The 24,442-nt window shown below is 52.6% G+C and overlaps 1 protein-coding gene across 3 annotated transcripts in view; it reads left to right on the top strand.

Moving 5' to 3' along the window:
* CDH5 (cadherin 5) overlaps window positions 1-22,296 on the top strand; it is a 32,047-nt gene extending 9,751 nt beyond the window's left edge. The window contains exons 1-12 of one of the 3 annotated variants that reach the window (XM_045582825.1): window positions 144-286; window positions 1,930-2,149; window positions 8,134-8,418; window positions 9,534-9,654; window positions 10,795-10,959; window positions 11,950-12,137; window positions 12,981-13,231; window positions 15,060-15,202; window positions 16,683-16,807; window positions 17,118-17,226; window positions 19,957-20,202; window positions 21,592-22,296. In XM_045582825.1, the coding sequence (XP_045438781.1) occupies window positions 1,949-2,149; window positions 8,134-8,418; window positions 9,534-9,654; window positions 10,795-10,959; window positions 11,950-12,137; window positions 12,981-13,231; window positions 15,060-15,202; window positions 16,683-16,807; window positions 17,118-17,226; window positions 19,957-20,202; window positions 21,592-22,112 (2,355 nt within the window). In that variant the 5' untranslated portion in view covers window positions 144-286; window positions 1,930-1,948 and the 3' untranslated portion in view covers window positions 22,113-22,296. Of the gene's footprint in view, window positions 1-143; window positions 287-1,929; window positions 2,150-8,133; window positions 8,423-9,533; window positions 9,655-10,794; window positions 10,960-11,949; window positions 12,138-12,980; window positions 13,232-15,059; window positions 15,203-16,682; window positions 16,808-17,117; window positions 17,227-19,956; window positions 20,203-21,591 lie in introns of those variants that run through there. The other 2 variants (XM_036440721.2, XM_036440722.2) reach the window with 2 other exon arrangements.
* The last annotated feature ends 2,146 nt before the right edge of the window (window positions 22,297-24,442 follow it).

Raw genomic sequence — 24,442 nt, 5'->3', positions numbered from 1 at the left:
CCAGCAGCCACTTCCTCATAGGCCAGTGGCTTGGGCGTCGGGTGGGGGCTTTGGGTGCTAAGGTCAGCAGTCCCAGAGGCGCCAGTGTCTCAGGGGAAATGTCACTGGAGTTTGGACATCTCCTGGGATGTGCGGAGTCCAGCCTCTCCCCTAGACCGCTGCAGGGGACAGCCCTGGAGGAGGCCTCCTGGCCAGCGCCTCGCAAGCCCGCGTTTCTCTGGGCAGGAGCCCTGGTCCCACGACTATCCGCCCGCCGTCTTGCCCCGAACCATCCCAGGAGATGCAGGTCAGTGACAGGGGGACCCAGCAGGCAAGACCGATGGGGTCAATGATGGCCAAGGTCAGAGCCTCCACCCGCCACGGCGCAGTGGGGAAACCCCTCTTCCCGGACTTCTGGATAAAGCCAGGCCCCCACAGATGGGTGACCCCAGATCCCAGTACAGGCCGATCCGAGGGCTGTCTTCAAGGGCATCCAATCCGAGCAACGGCAGGAGCCCTGCATTTTAAAAGCCTCTATGCTTGGTTTCCTGTCCTCCCACCTTCGTCTTGAAATTCTTAATAACTTTTGAACCCCACATTGAAATTTTGCACTGGGCCCTGAAAACAATGAAGCCAGACTGTCACCTCTCCCTCCCCCTTTTCAACTCATCCCTCAAACTCCCTTCGTCTGTCGTCAACTGTCAACATACTCTCTATCTCTGAGTCTGTTTCTGTTCTGCTTGTTTATTTTGCTTTTTGGATTCCACACATAAGGGACATCATACGGCGACTGTCTTTCCCTGTCTGACTTATTTCACTCTGCACAGTACCCTCCAGTTCCATTCGTGTTGCTGCAAATGGCAAGATTTTATTCTTTTTTTTTATGGCCGAGTCATATTCCACTGTATATATGCACCACTTCTTCTTTATCCCATCATCTGCTGGACACTTGGGCTGTTCCCATGTCTCGGCTGTTGTAAATAATGCTGCAGGGAACATATGGATGTATCTGTCTTTTTTATTTTGTGTTCTGGGTTTCTTCAAATACCCACAGGTGGAATTGCTGGATCTTTCTTTGCTTCTTGAGATAAATAGGCGGTTACAGAACAGGCTGGGGATGTGAGGTATAGCACAGGGAGTACAGCTGATAATATTATAATTACTACATGCGGTGCCAGATGGGTAGTAGTTTTATCGGATGGCCACTTCATAAGTTATATAGACGTCTAATCACCGGGTTGTGCACCTGAAACTAATATAACATTGCACATCAACTGTTAACCTGAAACTAATATAACATTGTAGGTCAACTGTTCATTGAAAAGTAAACAAATTAAAAAAAAAGAAAGCAAAAAGAAAAAGCATGAACCTTTGGGTTCACATCCTGACTCTGCTGCTTACCCTCCGAGGGATCTCAGAAATGTTACTAAACCTCTCCATGCCTCTGCTCATCTAGAACATGAGGGTTAAAATTATGCCGACCTCGAAGGTTCTAGGGAGGATTAAATGAGATAATACAAAGTGCTTGGAACTGGGTTCCACTGTCAGCCCCACTACTGGCTCCAACTTCTTTGTGTGTTGATTTCCTCGGTGTAGAGAGAGGGTAACGGGGTGCCCACTGCATGGGGCTTAGGGAGCAGCTGTCAGCATCAGCATCACCCTCTCCCCCAGGAAACCGTCCCGACAGCCCTCCTCTGGGCCTGCCTGTGGCCTGCGCTTGCTGCCACACCAGCACGTGTGACGTTTAAGCAGGAATTGTTTCTGTGTCTATCTCCCCCTCCCAGACCTGGGGCTCCTTGGGGCGGGAACAGAGCCCGGTTCTGCTGGCATCAGCAGAGGGGAGAGGATGGAGGAGTGAACACATCAGGGGAGTTCGGGTATCCCTGGGAGCTGCTCATTCCCTGGAGTAGAGACCCATGTGCCCTGATGGCCTCTCCTCTCTTTCCCCAGATCTGTGCCTCCTGGGAAGATGCATTTGCCCCTGGTACTGCTGGCCACAGTGGGCACCTGTCTGGGCCTGCTGATGGCAGCTGCCACGGGCACTCACCCTGCCCAACGGGACACTCCCAGCAGGCTACCCACCCTCCAGCGCCAGAAGAGACACTGGATTTGGAACCAGATGCACATTCAGGAAGAGAAAAACAGCTCACTGCCCCATCACGTGGGCAAGGTAAGGCTCAGGCCCAGAGCAGGAGAGGCTCGGTGGCAAGTGGATCACAGTGAGGGTGGTGGTGCTTGCCAGGGTTCTGTTCCCGGCCTTACGGAGGGTTCAGCGTTCTGGAGAAAGGGGCTGTGCGTAGATGATTAAAGAGTCCAAAGACTAAAGATAAATTTGAAAGGCCTTGGGGATCAGAAGAGCTTCAGCTAAAGGAACTGAAGATTCCTTCCTCGACTCAGGACCCTGCTTTTATTTAACACAGTTTGTCCTAAGGCAAGGTGGAGATAATACACTTCAAAGGGTAGGGTATCAAAGAATATTTTTACAGAAGCATTGCCAGTTTGGGGAATGGCCTTCAGCTGTTCAGGTGTTTGGCCAACAGGAGGCAATAAAATGCCCTGAGCTGTCTAGCAGCAAACTATTATCCTATTCAGGTTTGGGGGAAGTGCCGTTTAGCCGTTTCCGACAGGTAAACTACATATATGGCTCACCCTTGTTGAGCCACCCAAGCTTCACCAACCTTTTGGTGAAATTTGTAATTATTACATGCTGGAATTTGTTCCTAGCAGGTGGTGAGGTGGGGGTTGGGGATGTCAGCTGTGAGGGTAATGGTTCTGGTGGTAGAGACAGTGGGGGTGGTAGAAGTATTGGTGTTGGTGGTTGAGATAATGAAGGGAAAGATGATAGTGGTAATGATGATAATGGTGGTGACAATGTTGGTGGTAGTAATGGTGATGGTAATGGTAGTAAAGGTGATGGTAATGATAGGGATGGGGAAGAGGAAGGTGGTGGAGGTGGTGATACTGGTGATGATGAAGGGGAAGTTGGTGGTGATCATGATGATCATGGAGGTGATTATTGCAGTGATGTGGTGGTGGTTGGGGTGGTGATGATCATGATAGTAAAGAGGAAGGTCATTCATGGTGGTGGTGGTGGTGGTGGTGGTGGTGGTGATAATGAGGAAGAGGACGTTGGTGGTTGTGGTAGTAATAGTGGCCAGGAGAGTGAGGGTGGTAGTGGTGAGTGAGGTATTGTTAGTGATGTGGTTGTGGTGGGAATGGTGGTGAACGCTGGACCAAATATCACTGGTGGGAGGGCCACCCCAGGCATAGGCTGAGCTGACCAGTTCAGGGCTTAGAGCAGAAGCAGCCAAGCCTGCCATAAAATTTTCCCATCTGAGGGGTTAGAAAACCTGAGCAGCCTTCTACAAAACTGTGCTGGTGACCAAGTTAACTATCCAGGCCATAGTTTGCCAACCCTGGCCTAGGCCTCTGCACTTTCTCCAAAAAACCTTTCTCTCAGACTACCCCTCCCTAGTTTTCTGTCACCCTCCACCACTCCCCAGATTCTAGCACACCCACACAAGATCCCTGACTGACACAAACCTGCCCTCCAGGGCTCCAACCCCCACTGCCTTCCTCTTTAAAGCGTGCTCATCCCCAGTCGCCTTCCTAGAACTCAGAGTGACAGGGAACTGCCTTCCTGTGTCACGTTGTTCCTGATGGCAGAGCCGTTCTAACTCAGAAGAATAGCTCTAGTGGCAGATTATTAGGTATTACTAGGTATTCTGAGAGTGTTCAGTGCGGAAAGCATTTCTTTCAAGTGCATAAAATCTCACTGTCAGTTTCTTGGAATCCAAACATGGTTGGCTACAGAAGTACCAGATCAATGCGCTGATGAGAGGAAGTATGGTGCCAAGCACGGGCGAGGCTCTGGGGAGACCACAGTGGGCAAAGAGAGCATGGCCCCCATCCTTGTGCAGCTCGTGGTCTAAAACAGGGGCTGGCAGCCGAAACCGGTTTGGCTCAGTGGATAGAGCGTCGGCCTGCGGACTGAAAGGTCCCAGGTTCAATTCCAGTCAAGGGCATGTACTGTGGTTGCGGGCACATCCCCAATAGGAGGTGTGCAGGAGGCAGCTGATTGATGTCTCTCTCTCATTGATGTTTCTAACTCTGTCCCTCTCCCTTCCTCTCTGTAAAAAAAATCAATAAAACATATTTAAAAATATAAATAAAATAAAAATAAAACAGGGGCTGACAGAACCAGCCCACCACATGGTTTTGTACATACAGATTTATGGGGACAGGCACATGACTGACATGTTGCCGTGGCTGCTTTCATGCTACGATGGCATGTTGGAGTTGCTGTGATGAAGACCCTATGACCTACAAAGCCGGGAATATGTGTTGTCCGGCCTTTTACAGAAAACACAGTTTGCCCAGCCTAGCCTCGAGGGACAGCAGACAGTAGGCAGAGAGCCCTGCAGACAGCACTGATGGAAGAGCCCTGGGGTTATAGAGAAATGGACTGGCGAGGACCCTGGATGGAGGAGGGCACAGTCCGGCCTCCCCTCAGGAATGCCCCAGCAGTTGGGGGAACCCATCCACAGCCCCACCAGCAGCCAGCTGACTGAGCCCAGGGTCTAGTCTGGCTCCCAAAAGGGACTGGCAAGTTGAAATCACTCGGTGTGGCCACTGTAGGGGAAAAGACGCTTGCCCAGGACAGAGCCCTAGGAGAGCGCAGGCCCAGGAAGGCAGAAGGTTCCTGGCTCCTGACACGAACGCTGTGTCACAGGGGGAAATATCACCAACCCAGCCACGTCCTGTGTAATGAGGTCATTGTGCTGTGAATCAGCCACCGGAGAGAGTGGCCGGCTCCAAGGAGAGCTGCAGGGCGAGGCAGAGAGAACCAGCAGCGAGCAGGGGGCACCTGTGTCCACGCCGCTGACGCCGCAGCCTTGGCGGGCTCACGCGAGAGCCCTCCGGGGCAGGAAGAGCGTCAGGCCCGCCGTCTCTGTCATCAGCGTTCACTTGGCGCCTGGAACTGGGCTGGGGGGCGGAGGAGCCGAATGCAGTCCCCACCCCGGACAGAAGCGAGGGGACATGGGAGAGACAAGGACAGGGCCCTCAAGGATCACCCCCTGACTCCCAAAGATGTCATCTAAGGGAAGGAAGTCCCTGTTTATCCAGGCCAGAGCACACGCCTTTGTTTACAGGGCTGGTTGGACAATGGGTGTGAGGCCTGGGCCAAGTTCTGAATCCACAGATATGGATCAGCGTGGCTTGGGGCATTAATACCTTACGTCCAAATATACTGATCTTTTTTTTTTAATATTTTAAGTAAACAGATTCTTTTATATGTCTTTATTGATTTTACAGAGAGAGAGAGAAAGAGAAGGGAAAAAAAAGGAAAGAGAGAGAAAGAAACATGGATCAGCTGCCTCCTGCATGCCCCCTACTGGGGATTGAGCCTGGAATCCAAGCAAGTGCCCTGATGGGAATTGAACCTGTGATCTCTGGATGCTCAGCCAACTGAGCCATACTGGGCAGGGTTACAATAATAATGCTTAAAGAGGAGGGCTCCCCACAACCTATACCCTCAGTCTAATTATGGGGGAAATGCCAGACAAATTCCAACAGAAGGACATCCTATATCAGGCCATCTCTAAATAGGCAGGGACATCATCAGAATCACTGAAAGTCTGAGGAACACTCACAGCCCAGCTTTTATAGAAAGCTGATGACTGGGGGTAATGTAGTACCCTGGTGGAATCCAAGAACAAAAAAGGGCATTCTGTAAAAACTTTAAAAATCTGCATAAACTGCGTACTTGGGTCAATGGAAAGTAACAGCATCGGTCCTTTAATTATGACCAGACACCCAGACATCAACCAGCAGCTATGATGCATACTGACCACCAGGGGCAGATCCTCAATACAGGAGCTGCCACCTGTTCGTCAGGGTACTCCCACAGCCAACCTTCTGTGGTCCCTCCTACCCCCCAGTGAGATGGCACTGATTGGCCCTGACACCAGCCAGGCTGAGGGACCCACCCATGCACGAATTCGGGCACTGGGCCTCTACTGTTAATAACAAAGGAAACTGGGAGCAGGAAGCATGCGCACGCTCTGCTGGAGGGAGAGAAAACAGAAGTGGGTATTCAAATGAGCTCTTATGCAGAATTCTATTAGAACAGATCAAAGCTGACTCACTCCTCCTCACATCCTATCCACGTGGGTCCTAGCACACCCGCTCAGAACCAAGTTTGGAAGGGATCCTAACCCTGAGTTGTATCCTAACCCTGAGTGACTCATACAGGGCCCCCGACCATCCCTTCAGGCACCGGTGACGAAGCCTCACTGTTCATCAGATGACTCAGCCACTGGGCACAGGACCTCCTCATGGACCCCCCTGCCTGCCCCTGCACACCGCAGCCCTGCTCCAGGAAGCTCTACCACCTCCCGCTGCTGCCCTGCTGTTCTCCCTCCCTCCCACCTCACTCCCGGCCCCACGTCCTCACCTTGCAGTCTCTTCTCTGCACTCTGTTACATGGCTTCTCATCCCACCACCCTCTCGATGCTGCTCCCACAAGAAGTCCAATAACTGCATGTTGCTAAACCTCTTCCTTCCTTCCTTCCTTCCTTCCTTCCTTCCTTCCTTCCTTCCTTCCTCACCCAAGGATATGTTCTCCATTGCTTTTCATAGAGATAGAAGAAGGGAGAGAAGGAGCAAGGAAGGGAGGGGGAGGGAGAGTAGAAGGGAGGGAAGGAAAGAGAGAGAGAAACATTGAGGTGAGAGAGACACATCAATTAGTTGCCTCTCAACCTTGCACCAACTGGGGATGGGGAGCATAACCAAAATAGGTGCCTTTGACCAGGAATCGAACCTGTGACCCTTTGGTGCACAGGCCGACACTCTAAACACTGAGCCACACCAGCCAGGACTGACCACACCCTTCTTGATGTTCCCTTTTCTGTCTTGAGACCAACTCTTTCTTGGCAAAACAGACATATGAAAAGATGCTTAACATCACTATCAAGAAGGTGCCAATTAAAAGCACCATGACATATCCTCTCACACCGTCAGAAAGGCTATTATCCAAAGACAACAGTAACCATGTTGGGGAAGATGTGGAGAAAAGGGAACCCCGTGCACTGTTGTTGGTGGGAATATAAACTGACGCAGCCACTATGGAAAAGAGTACGGCGGTTCCTCAAAAAATTAAAAATAGAACTACCACATGACCCTGCAATTCCACTTCTCAGTGTTATCCAAAGAAAACAAAAACACCCATTTGAAAATAACGCACACCCCTATGCTCATGCAGCAGTATTTGCAATAGCCATAATACAGAAGCAACCCACATATCCACCCAAAGATGAATGGATAAAGAAGAGGTGGCACGTGTATACAATGGAACATTAGTCAGCAATAAAAAAGAAGGAAATCTTGCCATTTGCAACAACACGTAAGGACCCTGAGGCCAGTATGCCAAGCGAAATGAGTCAGAGAGAGACAAATACCATGTTATTTCCCTTACACGTACAATCTAAAACACCAGTCTAACCAAGCCAGAAGAAACGCTCATAGACACAGAACAAACTGACGGCTGCCCAAGGGGAGGGCGGTGGAGGAATGAATGGAAAGGGTGAAGGGGACTCGGAGGTACAAACTTCCAGTTATCTGTATGTATAGAAAGCCGGCAACCGGAACCCATAACGACCAGAACCACCGGTCAGTCACCAAGACGCCCACTGAGGACAGCAAACTGGACAGATCAGAGGGCGGGGCTGGCAGACAACCTCCTGTAGCCCTTCCCCCTACCACCCCCTCCACTACCCAGCCCCACCCCAGATCAGTCCCCTCTACCCCATCAGGAGCAGGGCCACCAGCCAACCACCTGTGGCCCCTCCCCCCAGCCAGCTCTGCACCAGATTGCTCCCCCACCACACACACACACACACACACACACACACACACACACACACTTGATCAGAGGCAGGACCAGCCTGTTAACCACCCATGGCCCCTCCTTCAGGCCACTGCCCACCCCCCATCAGCCCACCCAGGGGGAGGGGCTGTGGGCCAATGGGGATGGTGCGGGATGATGGGGGTAGGCCCAGCCCACCCAGCCCACCACCTACAGCCCCTCTCCCTGAGCGCACACCCCACAGCCACCGCTGCCCATGCCCACCCAGAGCACCTCTTCTCTCCTAGATCATATCGAGTGAGAACCGCAAGAACACCAAGTACGTGCTGAGAGGAGAGGCGGCCGACAAGATCTTCAGGGTCAACGAGGTCACGGGGGACGTGTTCGCCTTTGAGAGGCTGGACCGGGAGAAGACCTCCCAGTACCACCTCACCGCCCTCATCGTGGACAAGAACACCAACAAGGAGCTGGAGCCCCCGTCCAACTTCGTCATCAAAGTGTACGACGTGAACGACAACTGGCCCGTGTTCACGCACCAGTTTTACAACGCGTCCGTGACCGAGATGTCAGCGATGGGTATGTGCTGTCTGTCCCTCTCTCCTCCTCCTCCTCCTGAAGGCGCCTCTGCATCAACACCTTCAATGCCTGAGGCCAGGGTTCCGTGAGTTTAGGGCAGTGATTGCAATGACCCTAGTCACAGACTGAGCCCTGATCCTGATCGTAGGCTGAGCCCTGACCCTAGCCATAGACTGAGCCCTGATCCTGATCACAAACTAAACCCTGACCCTAGCCATAGACTGAGCCCTGATTCTGCTCACAAACTAAACCCTGACCCTAGTCATAGACTGAGCCCTGATCCTGCTCACAAACTAAACCCTGACCCTAGCCATAGACTGAGCCCTGATCCTGATCACAAACTAAACCCTGACCCTAGCCATAGACTGAGCCCTGACCTTAGTCATAGACTGAGCCCTGATCCTGATCGCAGGCTGAGCCCTGACCCTAGCCCTAGCCATAGACTGATCCTGATCCTGGACTGAGCCTTCACCATCAGAGGCACACAGGTCTGATTGCTTTTCAGAGCAAACCCCACCCACTCTCTGACCCTGAGGACTGATACAAGAGCGTAGCTTCTGCACATGAACAATGCCAGCTCTGGGATCCGTGCAGGAGGAGCGGGGGGAGGACGGGGCCCTCACCTCAAGGTGTGTCACCAGCCTGGACCACAGGCCTCCAGAGATTACTGTTCATCCCGCTCCACCCTAAGCTCCCAGGAGGGGCCTGGAAAGGGTTCGCTCCCCCCACCCCTTAGTCAGGGGCCGGCCACGGCCCTGGGACCAGACCTTCCTATGAAGTAGAGGGAGGGGATCCTGGTATTCAAGCTGCAACCCCCACCCCTGCCGGGGCCTCTTCCCATTCCCGTTTCACCTTCCGGGGCAGGAGAGCGGCATCCCCTCACCCTCCTAGGCTTCTCCTCGTGACCCAACCACGTGCCCCTCCCTCACTTCCCCCGGAAACGGAAGCCACCTGCCCTCTGCCCCGCCCAGGCCGGTCAGGCTGGGCCTCCCCTGCCGCCAGCACTTCGCCCCCATTGCAGGCTCCTCTTTTCGCCCTGGGGCCCTGGGGGAGGTGGGCTCAGGGGACACCCATCTGGGAATAGGGTGGCAAACCCCTGGATTCTCGCTCCGCAGGGACCTCCGTGTTCCAGCTGACCGCGGTGGATGCGGATGACCCCACCGTGGCAGAGCACACCACCGTCATGTACCACATCCTGAAAGGAGACGAATATTTTGGCATTTCTGACTCTGGTCAGTGACACTGACCCTTCTGTGTCTGGGGAGGGGGGACGGGGTAATATTCCAGGTGTGGGTGCTAAAGGAAGCCAAATCTGGCAGGGGTCGCCAACCACTGAGCCACACTGTGCTAAGAAGGTGGCTGGTATCCCATGTTAAGACAAGGTAGCTAGTGAGGGCAGAAGGAAGCAGACAGGGTACCCCGAGACATGGACTCCAGGCCAGGGAACCAAATCAGGCCCAAACGTGGACATGGGAGGCAGGAGTGGACGCTGGTTACAGCTCTGGGTGCAGGTGCAGACAGACCTGGCTCCCAGGCCCAGCTCTCCCACTCGCCTTCTCTAAGGACCTCGGGGAAGGCCACTCACCTCTGCAAGCCCCAGTTCCCGCACCCCAAAATGGGATGCTTCTACCCATCCTGCATGGTAGCTGTGAAGTTTGAATTTGATATAAGATATAGAGAGCACATGGCCCATTGTAATCATACACTCAGTGTGGCTTTAAGAACTGTAAGGACTGCCTGGCCAGTTGCTCAGTGGTTAGAACCGAAGGGCTGTGGGTTTGATTCCCGGTCAAGGGCACGTACCTTGGTTGCAGGTTTCCCAGCCCCAGTAGAGGCGCATGCGGGGGGCAGCCAATCGATGTGTCTCTCTCCTGTTGATGTTTCTCTCTCTCTCTCCCCTCACCTCCCTCCCTTCCATTCTCTCTGGGAATCAATGTAAAATGCATCCTCAGGTGAGGATTTAAAAAACACACACACACACACAAAAAAAAAACAGAAAAAAAAAAACTGTAAGGACTGAATCTTCGGAGCAAGATAGGCTTGAAGGGATGGCAAATACACAGCAGACACACCACACCCCATGGGGCGCCAGGGTGGGCACACGGATCCATCACAGCCCTCCTCCACGCTGAGCCTGGGGGGGCCTCACGCTCTTTCTCAGCACAGTGCTCCCGGCAGCTAACTGTGTGGGAGCGCTGGCCTCGCAGTGCAGGGGTGGAGGCAGGGGTGGCTGGCCCGTGTCCCCCAGCCCTGGCTGCACACTAGAATGACCTGGCGCTCTACGGTCAGGTGCCCTCTGGAGAGGGCCCGGGCACCGGCATTTTCTCCGAGCTCCCCAGGTAACGTGGCTCCCGCTGGGACACTTCCTGCAGGTCTCGTCTTCACGAAAGTCAGCACCCTGGACCGGGAGGTGCAGGCCCGGTACGAGATCGTGGTGGAAGCCCAGGACGCCCAGGGCCTCCGCGGGGACTCGGGCACGACCACGGTGCTCATCAAGCTGGAGGACATCAACGACAACTTCCCCATCTTCACCCAGAGTGAGCCCCTCCCCGGGGGCCTGGGCGGGGCAGGGGGCAGGGGGTGGGATGCTCCAGACTCGGTGACCTGGGGCCCGACCCCTCACCGCACCCCAAGGTGGGCCTAGGGCTCAGGGAAGTCACTCGGGCGAAGAGAGGGGCCCTGCTCCCCATCCCTGCACACATTGCCCCCTGACTCAGAGCACTGAGCCCAGCCACAGACTGATTCTCCCCAAAAATGTCTGACCAGAGCTTTTCACATGCCCTGGGGCAGGGGGGAGGAGGGTGTTTGAGGAGGAAGGTGATGACTCTTCACATGAACCCTCTGATACTGAGGCACAGTCAGAGGCTCGGCCTCCCTAAGGACAGGCTAGTTTTCCTGAAGTGGCCTCGCTGTGCGTGGCTGAAGCTCCCGGAAGGTGGGACTTGTCTCCTTGCATCTCTTGTCAATGCATAACTCCCCTAGCAAAGTGCCTGGCTTACAGTAGGTGCTTAATAGCTGGTTGGATGGGTGGGTGGATGGATGGACGGATGGAGAACTATTTTGCCTCGAGACTGAACATTTCAGTGGCATTATTCTTATTAACTAGAGGCCCAGTGCAAGGATTTGTGCACTGATGGGGTCCCTTGGCCTGGCCTGTGGGGATCAGGCTGAAACTGGCTCTCTGACATCCCCTGAGGAGTCCCAGATTGCCAGAGGGTGCAGGCCAGGCTGAGGGAACGTGGGAGGGCTTCAGGGCATGTCCCACCCATCTAACCCAGTCCCAATTGGCTGGGCCCCAACAGCAAGCTAACCTACTGGTTGGAGTGCCTGCCCCCTGATGGTCAGTGCACATCATAACGACTGGTCTAATGGTCAGACACTTAGCATGTTAGGCTGTTGTTATGTAGGATTATTATTATCTTCCCATGCCCATTTCCCACGTCAGAATATATTGGGGCAATAGGAGGGGCAACTGCCTTGTGGATCTCATTAACCCAGTGCCCTCTGGGGCGCCCTATTTGCACCAGCCGACTACGTCTTTACGGTGCCCGAGGACATCCGTGTGGGCAGCCCGCTGGGCTCTCTGTTCGTTGAGGACCCAGACGAACCCCAGAACCGGATGACCAAGTACAGCATCGTGCAGGGCGAGTTCAGGGACACCTTCACCATCCAGACGGACCCCGCCCACAACGAGGGCATCATCAAGCCCACCAAGGTTTGCAGGCCGGGGGATGGGGACAGATGTGGGGTTGGGGGCTGCCAGCATCCCCAGACCTCGCCCAGGGTGGCTACCAGGTCAGAGGCCATGGGAGATGCACTGTGGGTCAGCCTGGGTGGTGTAGCGAGGAGCCAAGGACCGGTGCCTTAGGCTGGGTTATGCCTGAAGCAGACCGAGAGGCAAGGATTGGGGGTAAACAGCTTACTTGGGCGGTGACCCCAGGAAGGCCCAGGAGCAGTGACACGAGGAAAGGAGGAAGAGGAGTCGGCTTCTGGAGGGGTGAGGAGGAGAGGACGAAGCAGGCAAGGGCAGGAGAAGATTCTTGAGCAAAAACATAAGAAAAGACTCGTCCTTAAGCAGCTGTGGCTAGCACCACTGGTCTTTGATCCCCTCGAGAGCAGGACTGGGGCTGGTCCCTGTGTGTCCCCAGTACTGAAGCCAACCCTGAGGATATATATTTTTTAATTGATTTTTTACAGAGAGAAAAGGAGAGGGATAGAGAGCTAGAAACATCAATGAGAGAGAAGCATCGACTTAGCTGCTTCCTGCACACACACCCCCTACTGGGGATGTGCCCGCAACCAAGGCACATGCCCACGACCAGAATCGAACCCGGGACCCCTCCGTCCACAGGCAGACCCTCTCTCTATCCACTGAGCCAAACCGGCCAGGGCCCCAGCTACTCTCTTGATGGCCTTGGAAATATCACTTCTCCAGGCCTCAGTCCCCTCATCTGTAAAATGGGTATCATCCCAGAGCTACCTCGCAGGACTGCTGGCCAGATCACACGCCAGGCGCTCGACTCTGACCAGGGGCTCCCCACCCTCTCCCCGCCCACAGCCCCTGGACTACGAGCGCATCCAGCAATACGCCTTCACCATCGAGGCCACGGACCCGACCATCAACCTCCGCTACTCAAGCAGCGTCTCCCCCAAAAGCAAGGCCCGTGTCACCATCCGGGTCACGGACGTGGACGAGCCGCCCGTCTTCCAGCAGCCCTTCTACCACTTCCAGCTGCAGGAGAACCTGAAGAAGCCGCTCATCGGCTCGGTGATGGCCATGGACCCCGACGCCGCGCGGAGGACCATCGGGTAAGGAGGGGGTGAGCACGGGGTGGGCGTGACCATCCTGGCCCGGAGGTCCTTCCGGCTGCCGGACCGGGCCCGGGCCCAAAGGGAACACCTCTCCCGGCGCGTACGTGGGAGACGGCAGACACGGGACGAGCAGGCACGCTGCCCACTGGCCCACGTGGCCCTCTCTCCCACCCTCCTGGAGCGTGTCCTGCCGCAGCACCGCCCCGCACAGCCCTGGCCCACGGGGCGGCTCGGCCTCGAAGGGGCTGTTCTTGGGACCCTTGTTCCCCCAGGCCCCATCGAGGGAGACCAGGGGGTCAAGAGGGCAACCAGCTAGACAGCCCATGGACATCCTCTCCGCTCAGCATGCTTTATTTTATTTTTTTTTTAATATATTTTATTGATTTTTCACAGAGAGGAAGGGAGAGAGATAGAGAGCTAGAAACATCAATGAGAGAGAAACATCTACCAGCTGCCTCTCGCACATCCCCTACCGGGGATGTGCCCGCAACCAATGTACATGCCCTTGACCGGAATCGAACCCGGGACCTTTCAGTCCGCAGACCGACACTCTACCACTGAGCCAAACTGGTTTCGGCTCAGCATGCTTTATTACATCTGTCTTCCCAAGCCCAAGAGGGAAAGGTGCTCCTTTCACAGGGAAATGACAGATGGATAAGGAAGCGCCAGCAGCCCCCACTCCCGGTAACGCCTGTTCGTTCACCAAAGTCGTGTTTGACGTGGTCCCACCACGCCTTTCTTCCTGGCAAACGGCGAGATACGTTAACGGCAGATCGGTTGTTATTTGCTGGTCCGGTTTGGGGGTTTTTATTGTTTTAATTTTTTTTTTTTTTTTATCCTATCACGCCCATTTCATCACTACTTGTTCTTCTGTCTCCACCAAACTCCTCTCTTCTACCCTCTGGGACAAAAAATATAGTTTTAACTTGAACTTTCCAGAGCCACTTAACATTGATAGTGAGTCTGAATTGAATCCAATCCCATGTCATTCCAGAGGATTAGCCAACTGTACCAGCACCACAGAAGTAACTCCTTGTTTTCTGACCCTCTTTACATACCGGGTTCCTGTCTGTATCCCAATCTATTTCCGAATCCTCTATTGTACTATTCTCTGGCAGAGCCATTCTGTCTTACTGCAGCAGCTTTACACTGAAACGTGGTCTGTGGAGGGTAAGCCCCCCTCCCTGCTTTTTACTTTACGTACTTTTTATGCACTCTAAAACAGTCTTTCTTGTGAATGTTTAAATTCTTTACCCAGTTTTTAAAAACACATCGGAATTCTAATGATGTTTACATATCAATGTCGGGGAAGTTTATGTTTCTATGTATCGTCATCTTTTTTTTTAATGTATTTTATTGATTTTTTTACAGAGAGGAAGGGAGAGGGAGAGAGAGTTAGAAACATCGATGAGAGAGAAACATCGATCAGCTGCCTCCTGCACACCCACTACTGGGGATGTGCCTGCAACCAAGGTACATGCCCTTGACCGGAATCGAACCTGGGACCTTTCAGTCCGCAGGCCGACGCTCTTTCCACTGAGCCAAACCAGTCAGGGCTATTGTCTTCTTAAGGAAGCTGAGTGCCACCGGCCTCAGCTCTGAGCACTGCTGATGGAGTCTCAGGCACCACCCTCACATCGGAGATGACAACATCGCTAAGCTCAAAGCGATCATCTCGCTTCTCCGGACCCCTCTGGGTGGTAGGGTGCCAAGAGGATTGGAGGAGGATGCAAGGGACAGACCCTGAAGGGCCTTGTCTGTCGTACTAGGGATGTGAACTCAGCAAAGAGCAATAGAAAGCCATGACTCTCTCTCCCCCGGGCAGATACTTCATCCGCAGGACCAGCGACAAGGGCCACTTCTTCCAAATAAACAAGCAGGGGAATATTTACAATGAGAAAGAAGTGGACAGAGAAGTCACTCCCTGGTACAACCTGACTGTGGAGGCCAAGGAACTGGATTCCAGAGGTGAGTAACGCCATCGGCCAGGGCATCGGGCTTTTCTCCTTTCCTTCCTGTTCACAATTGGCATTAGGTGTCACGGTGGGTCTCTGGCGGTATGCTAAGCTCCTACGGAAGCACCATTTGGCTGGGATGCTCGACAGCCTTCCTCCCCAAGTGTGGATGGACCAGCAGTACCCATACCTCCTGAGACCTTGTTAGAAGGGCCACGTGCCAGGCCCAAACTCAGACTGAATCAGAAACCCATGCCCAGGACGAAGCACTGTCCCCGTGACACAAATCACCTAGGGCACCTCTTAACAGGTGTCCAGACCCCTCCCTGGAGGTTCAGGTCCAGTGAGCCAGAAACGGGGCCAAGAAACATGCATTGGACAAGTGCCACATGATTCTCATCATCGTGGATTCTGGAAAAGGCTATTTGGGGGGCTCTTTATGGCCCAGTTAGGGGTTGAATTCAAAATCTGCAGCGGGTTCTAACTCCAAGATGGTTAGGTTCTCCAGAAATGAGTGTAACAATTGCCCAAGGAAAAGGCAAGTGTTGGAGTTCGCACCCTTTGCCTCTATGAGAAAGTCAGCACTGTCTTGCCGAAGAAAGACCAACATTCCCGTCTCCCCCAGGAGACTACCCCGGAGAGGGGGAGAAAGCGAGACTTGCCCCCGCCCCACATCCCCAATATGACAGCCAGGCCAACTGTGATGGACTCCTGTGTTTTTCAGATCCTTAGCCCTTTCTTCCCCATCTATTTACAGTCATGCCGTTTTTAAACTTTGAATATAACTTAAATTTTAAAAGTTATTGGTTGTTTCTTTTGAAATATAGAAAATACAAGCTAGGAGAAGAAAAGGATCCCCTCATAATCCTAGCATCCAGAGACAACTACTGTTTGCACTTTAGTGTACCTCCTATGGTCCTTCTACTATACATACTTTTACAGAAGTTTATAATATTTATATAAAATCTTATCCTGCATTTTTACTTAACCTTATTTCAGAACCATTTTCTCGTGGTACTAACCCACCATTTTTTAAGTTACATTTTTAAAATATCATTTACAGGGGCATTATAAACGGCCACCTATTTCATTCTTTGGAAGTGATATAATGTATTGACACAATCTCCCTTACATTGTTTGCCTTTTAAATCATTTTGCAACTAAGTAATTTAATTTAATAAATTATACTTGTTTAAATTAATTTAATCACTTAATTAAATCCTTAGATTCGTTTGGTGATTACTTAACTCAATGTTACTAAAATCTTTTTAAATTCACTGAGATTACCTTTTCATTCTTACAAGCAATTCTTCAGTAAGCATCCTTGTGCATGAAGCTTGACCCCCCTACCCCTTCCACTCATTTCATCCAGAATGCCCTCCCTGGCCTGTCTTCCATCGCCCCCTCTTCCTGTGACAAGGGCACCCCCTCCGGGAGTTCCCCTCCACACATCAGCTGAGCCTGTTGCAATGACAAGTCCTTTCCCCCTGCAGGGAAGCCCACGGGCAAAGAATCCATTGTGCAGGTCCACATCGAAATTCTGGATGTGAATGACAACCCCCCAAAGTTTGCCAAGCCCTACGAGCCCACAGTGTGTGAGAATGCTGAGAAGGGCACGGTGAGTCCGGCTCAGGTCGGGGGACAAGGCAGTGCCCACAGCCAGTTGCTTAGTGTAACCTGCACAGCCGCCTTGGGGAAAGGTGACATTATCCCTCCTTTACAGGCAGAGAAACTGAGGCTCAGAGGAAATATGTGGAGAACAGACTGGCGGGGAGGGGGCTGGTACAAAGAGTTTGTTTGTGGAGGTCATTTAAGTCAGTGGAGCAGGTGGGAGGAGGCCACGGTCAAGTCTAAACCCAGAGTCTCCATCACTGAACTCCAGACAAGCCCAACACCATCACTGACCACCCCCTTCTTCCACACTCCAGCTGGTGGTGCAAATCTTTGCCATAGACGAGGACATAACACCAAAAGATGTGAAGTTCAAATTCTCCCTGAACACCAAGGACAGCAACTTCACCCTCACGGATAATCACGGTACGTCCACAGGAACGTAGTTAGCCTGGCTCTTTGAAGGGTCAGGAGTGGGGTGGTTTGAGTATCAAAGCACCAGGGTCAAGGCTCAAGTCAACAAACTGGGGGCAAGGCCTCACTGGGGTTTTCATTCGATGGCATATTTTGTACAACTTTGGCCAAATACCTTATTGGCCTAGCCCAGTGGTTGGCAAACTCACTGGTCAACAGAGCCAAATATCATCAGTACAACGACTGAAATTTCTTCTGAGAGCCAAATTTTTTAAACTTAAACCTCTTCTAACGCCACTTCTTCAAAATAGACTCGCCCAGGCATTGGTATTTTGTGGAAGAGCCACACTCAAGGGGCCCAAGAGCCGCATGTGGCTCGCGAGCCGCAGTTTGCTGACCACTGGTCTATACAGTGGTCAGAGGTGCCCTGGCCAAACTGTCCAGGCCGCATAGCCTGCCATTCTCCATAAGAGACTGGGCGTACAGAATAGATATGGGGTGCAGTCAGTTCGGTTCCCAAACTGGCCAAGGGATTCCCTCTCACACGCAGTCTCTGAGATCAGCATAATTACAAATTACTCTAGGACATGGAACTTTGAGGTCACTTCCAAAAAGTCAAAACTGGAAATGTGGAACTCAAAACGCCAAGGAATCAGAAAACTTGGTCTTAATTCAATGACAATAGCTACTTACCGGCAGGGGCCTGGGACAGGATCTGGTCCGCCAATCACAGACCAGAGAGTCCTACGATGTCAGCCAATCAGAGCTTCCGATGAGAAAGTGCTCAGGAGTGGGATCATGCTGAGTTGATTGCACTCTAGTCACTGGTAGACAGGTTTCCGTGGCTTCAACAGCTTCCTCAGAAAACAAATAAAAATAAAAATCCCCCTTAAATCTAACTAAAGCAATCCATCACCCAGCATGGGGCGGCATTCCTGCCCGTCCCTGATTGGCAAAACTGTGGTTGGTGAAGATCCCTGTATAGGAACAGCCACTTCAAGGTCAGGATGAGGAAGGTCCAGAAAAGGGGTCTCTGAGAATGGGACAGACCCAGAGGATCAGCCACAGCCTCCAGAGGGACAGGGAAGGTGGGCATCCCGTGTTGACAGTCAATGACAGACCACTCAGCGTTCAGCTCTTTCATAGTAACTAATGTGGCAAAAATACCCATCAGCCCATCCCAAGGTCCACCTCAATCTCACCTCAGAGAGGTCTACAAGGGGGTAGAAAGCTCAAGTGCTACCCCAAAGAACCCCCATGTGAATCCAGGAGGTAAGCTTGATGGTCTTGGATTCACTGAGCGTGGATGTTCTGCTATAACATTAAATGGGTACAGTGAGAAAGCACTCATTTCTCCCACAGTGTCAACAGCCATATTGCTTACTCTCAAGTATAATTAATAGACAAGGCTACTTAATAATGAAATGAACTGGCCTTCATTTGAAATCTAAAATATGGCCTCCTTTGCTTTCGGCTGGCTTGCTGAGCTGGCCAACCCTACACAGCGGTCAAATATCCCCTCCAACCCTAACCGGTTTGGCTCAGTCGATAGAGCATTGGCCTGCAGACTGAAGGGTCCCAGGTTCGATTCCCGTCAAGGGCATGTACCTTGGTTGCGGGCACATCCCCAGTAGTGGGTGTGCAGGAGGCAGCTGATTGATGTTTCTTGCATCAATATTTATAACTCTCTATCCCTCTCTGTAAAAATATCAATAAAACATATATATATATATATATATATATATATATATATATCCCCTCCAAATCCTGTATCCTCCCCTATCAGTGTCATGACCTCCCAGGAACCCTACAAAAGGCAGATTATCTGGCCTCTGCCCAAATCCACTGAGTCAGAAACCTGAAGGGGTAGAGACACCAGGAAAGAAGGTGGGTGGGCAGGGGTGAAAGCTGAGAACCTGCAGGTTTAAAATGCTCCCTCCTGCGAGTTCTGCACAGGAAACCACTGATTGGAGCCGGGAGCGAAAGTCAAAATTGGGCCAAAGCACAGTCCCAGGCCCAGACTTCCTCAGACATTCTCCAGTCCATGTGTCACCATTCCCTCAGCAGCCAAGGAGCGTAAGCATTGTTTTTACTCTCTAACCGGTTTGCAGGGATAACAGAAAGGGTCTCAGAAGTTAGCCGGGTCTAAAAGACTTTTTAAAACTTTATTTCCCCGCTTATTATTTATCAAGGCTTAAAACAATACGTTCATTCATTAAGCTGAAAGAGAGTCACCTATCATTAGAGTAGGCAGTGTTTCCCAAACTTTTGGCATATGTGTGCCCCTTCTATAATTTTCGTAACGCTGAGTACTCCTCGTACTCATGAGAACGTAGAATTAGGCGCAGCTAAGCACAGTGCAGTGCATATCCCCACCAAACTCTTCCCGTACCCCTGGGGGTACGCGTACCACACTTTGGGAAACACTGGAATAGACGTAGGGAGGAAGGGATGGAGTTTATCAGTTGCCCACAGAAACAGAAAACAGGGATTTTACGTTCTGGCCAAGCCATGCTTAGAAGATAAGCCAAGGGAGCTGCCCAAAATACACCCCCCTTTGGAAGAACAAAAGGCTGAAATATAAGGCAGGGAACGCAAAGAACACAGAGGCACCCCAGGTGGCACATGGCCGGGCACAATCCAGGAGGACTCCCAGGAGGAGGCAACCTCCACTGTCGGTGTGGACCAGGGGATAGGCACGCCAGGCAGCACGACCTGACTCTGAGGCCCCGGTGCTTCCAGATAACACGGCCAACGTCACGGTCAAGTACGGGCCGTTTGACCGGGAGCACACCAAGGTCCACCACCTGCCGGTGCTCATCTCGGACAACGGGAGGCCCAGCCTCACGGGCACCAGCACGCTGACCGTGACCGTGTGCAAGTGCAACGAGTATGGCGAGGCCACCTTCTGTAACGAGAAACTCTACCAGGGGTACAACATCATCCCGGTGCTGGTGGCCATCTTCCTGTGCATCCTCACCATCACAGGTCAGTGCCCGGAGGCGGAGGGGACACGGAGGGGGCTGCTCCGAGGGAGGGAGAGGCCAGGGGTCCAGGACAGTCCTGCCTCCAGCCCACAGGATAGCCCTGAAGCCAGCACCCACCCTGCACCCCAGTGTGATGGGACGGCCAACGTCACCTCCCTGGGTGCCTAAGGATGGGAGGGAGGGGGATGGGGCCGAAGGACCCTCCCCCACTTCAAAATTCTTTCTAAATGACATTGAACTTACTGTGTGCCAGGCACACCGTTCTTGGCATCTATTTACATGAAAACCGTTTTTTGAAAAGAGAGGAGGATCCAGTTCATCTTTTGGGAAGAAATGCGAAGTTTAAAAACGTGTAGTTTCGATTATCTCCAGTTGCTTTCTTTCTGTTTGGAGCAGTGGGTCTCAACCTTCCTGATGCCGCGGCCCTTTAATACAGTCCCCCGTGTTGTGGTGACCCCCAACCGTAAAATTATTTCCGTTGCTACTTCATAGCTGTAATTCTGCTACTGTTAGTGAATCGTAATGTAAACATCTGTTTTCCGATGTTGAGAACCGCTGCTGCAGAGTCTAAGACCACCGGAAAACACAGACGTTTACATTATGATTCATAACAGTAGCAAAATTACCGTTATGAAGTAGCAACGGAAATAATTTCATGGTTGGGGGTCACCACAACACGAGGAGCTGTATTAAAGGGCCGCGGCATCAGGCAGGTTGAGAACCACTGCTTTCGAGGCGTCCTCCTGCCTCGATGCCACCTTTTTCCCGGTTCGGCGGAGCATTGCCGGCCTTGCCTTGGTTTGGGTTTCCCAGGAAGCAGAACCTAGGATTGGGGTGCAAGTGGCTTATTTGGGAGGTGCTTCCAGGAACCCCAGCAGGAAGAGGGGATGCAAACGGGAGACAACCAACAGATCCGTGTTGAGCTTTCACAATGATATTTCTCTCAGTCTCTCTCTCTCTCCTTTCCCCTCTCTCTCTTAAATTTAAAAAAAAAAAAAATTAAAGAAAGAAAAAGAATCTGTTTTTTTAAAAAAAGAAAAGGTGGCAGAGGATTTGCCACCGTGGTATGAGGAGGGAGGAAATGAGGATGCAGGCAGATGAGGCTGACACTGGAGGAGAGAGAATGAATTTGAGAGAAGCCCCCTGGGTACCTCTCCCTTCCCACCCCTACCAGCGCCTCTGACAGCCAGACAGGACCACGTGGGGAGCAGGGTGGGGCCTGGACTCGGTCCCACCAGGTGTCTGGACCCAAGCAAACCTGTGTGGGGCCGGGGTATCCCCGGGAAGTGGCCAGAATTCCCAGGGAAGAGAGGGGGGCGCGGAGGGGAGGGCCGGGCCGGCCCGCGGCTGATGCCCTCCCTCTAACCCACGCTCTCTGCTCCCCCTGCAGTGATCACCGTGCTCCTCTTCCTGCGGCGGCGGCTCCGGCAGCAGGGCCGCGCCCACGGCAAGAGCGTGCCCGAGATCCACGAGCAGCTGGTCTCCTACGACGAGGAGGGCGGCGGCGAGATGGACACCACCAGCTACGACGTGTCGGTGCTCAACTCGGTGCGCCACGGCGGGGCCAAGCCCCCGCGCGCCACGCGGGACGTGCGGCCCTCGGTGTACGCCAAGGTGCAGAAGCCGCCGCGGCACCTGCCGCCGCCCAGGCCCGGCGAGCTCGGCGACATGGCCGCGGTGATCGAGGCCAAGAAGGACGAGGCGGACCTGGACAGCAGCGGCCTGCCCTACGACACGCTGCACCTGTTCGACTACGAGGGCGCCGAGTCCATCGCCGAGTCCCTCAGCACCCTGGGCACCGGCTCGTCCGACTCGGACATCGACTACGACTTCCTCAACGACTGGGGCCCCCGGTTCAAGATGCTGGCCGAGCTGTACAGCACGGACTCCCCGGAGGAGCTGCTGTATTAGGGGCCCCAACCATGGCGGCTCCTCCAGCCAGCTGGACACCAGGCCTGACCCGGAAGGACAGCACAGACTCCCCCAGCCCAGCCCGGCAGCCCTTCCTTGTGGGTCCCAGAGGCCTCATCACCCTGGGTAGTAAACGCCAGGGGCCCTGAAATGTCCAGGAACCTATTTCAGCGGTGGCTACCCCCTGCCCCCCAAAATGCTGGGAAATCCCAGCTGGGGGTCTGTCTGGGCTTGGACCTCCTCATAACCCTGTCATCAGGACCTCAGTCCAATGCAGAGACTTTTTCTCTGGCTCCTCACAGAGCTGATGTTCAACTACCAGAGACAGGTCTTCCCGTGAGGTCCCTAACCGCCCCGACCTCCCCCCACCACCACCACCAGTGAGGCCGGGGAGGCCCTAGTGCCCGACTCCGCAGCCCAGGCCCAAGGGACCCCAGGACCATCCATGCCGCCTGCCCTGCTTCAACTTCCTCACACCTTCCCCAGGCCCCTCCCACTCCGAGGCCCCTCTCCAGGCCCCTCCCACTCCGAGGCCCCTCTCCAGGCCCCTCCCACTCCGAGGCCCCTCTCCAGGCCCCTCCCACTCCGTGGCCCCTCTCCAGGCCCCTCCCACTCCGAGGCCCCTCTCCAGGCCTGTGAAGAGGGAGGAAGGGGCCCTTGGCAGCTATCAATGTGGGTCCTCAGGGGCCCTCATCCGTCCTGGACTGCACTGAGCGCTGAGCTGCAGCCTGCGTCAGGGAAGCGGCTGGCTGAACTGTGAAGCAACTGTGAATGCATCCCGGAGGGACACTGAAGATCATGTGTGACAGGCCCGAGGGTGAGGGCCACCCTCCAGAGAGGGCCTGGAGGAGCGTGACCCCAATTTGAGACTCAATGATAAGCCTCTAGTTTTGCCTGGGAAGTGGGAACAGATGTGCCCAGAGCAAAACACCTCTTCCCATCTCTGCCTCGCCTGGTCGTTCATTCCTGCTGTCTCTTCTCTCTCTCTCTCTCTCTCTCTATCTATCTATCTATCTATCTATCTATCTCTCCTCTTTATCTCTGGACTCAGAGGCACTCAGATATGATCCACAGCAATTGGCAACTCTGGCCAATGTCCAAGCCCAACTATGACTGCACAAGGAGCCACGCCATTTGCCTTCACACCTCGCTGTTGCTGCATCTCAGGGAACCCCAGCAGGGCCCTGCCCTTCAGGCACACCCTGCGGAAGGCAAGGCCCCTCCCACCCCCCCATCCAAGCCCCTCAGTCCTCTGTGCCTCTCCCCCTCTCAGCCACATGGGGAATGTTCCAGTACAGACACACCTGGAAGAAGTGGAATCACTAAGAGGGAGGGGCAGGGATGGAGGCAAACCAGCTCACCCTTGGCCGTGACTAAGGTCCCCACTCTGAAGGCCCCTACATATCAGGGGGTTGTAGATAACACTGACTTTATTTTTAACCAGTAACTACTTTTTTTTATAACTACTTAATTTTTTACTAATAATACTTATATATGTCTAGGTCTCACAAACATATTAAGATTTTTTGCATAACAAGGTTGCTATTTAGATTAACAATTTTATTCCAAGTGTTTTAGTTGGATAAACAAATTCCTGTAACCTTCTATTTCCTATCATTGTCATAATTGTTCTAGGGATATTGACTATATATATTGACCACACTGGTGCATGAATGTACTGTATTTTTTTATATACCTAAATAAAGATCTTGAAATTCTTCCATTTCTAGAGCTGAGTGAGTGGGCTATTTTTATGTATTTTTTATTAATTTCAGAGAAGAAGAGAGGGAGAAAGAGATAGAAACATCAATGACAAGAGAAAAACATTAATCACTGCCTTCTGCACACACACCTCCACTGGGTATCAGGCCCTCAACCTGGGCATGTGCCCTGAACAGGAATCAAACTGTGACCTCCTGGTTCATAGGTCAATGCTCAACCACTGAGCCACATGGGTCAAGCAACAATTATTCTTGAATTGTCTATTTTCCCTTCAATTCTATCCATTTTTGCTTTATTTTTGGTGTCTGTTGTTAGAGGAATATAAGTTTAAATGATTTTATCTTCTTGACAGATTAGCCCTTTTACCATTATAAAATGTACCTCTTACATCTAGGAATAATTTTTATTTTAAAATCTATTTTGTCTGACATTAGTCACTCCAGCTCTCTTTTGGTTGCTGTTTATATGGTATATCTTCTTCCATCTTTTACTTTCAACCTATTTGTGTCTTTTAATATAGAGCGTGTCTTCTGTGGACAAAATATAGTTGGATCATGGCAGTTTACCATCGTGCCAATCTGTTTTTCTATTAGAATGTTTAATCCTTG

This window comes from Pipistrellus kuhlii, unplaced genomic scaffold (assembly GCF_014108245.1).
Source record: "Pipistrellus kuhlii isolate mPipKuh1 unplaced genomic scaffold, mPipKuh1.p scaffold_m20_p_17, whole genome shotgun sequence".
Classification (NCBI taxonomy): domain Eukaryota; kingdom Metazoa; phylum Chordata; class Mammalia; order Chiroptera; family Vespertilionidae; genus Pipistrellus; species Pipistrellus kuhlii.
This window is presented reverse-complemented; position numbering and strand designations above follow the sequence as displayed.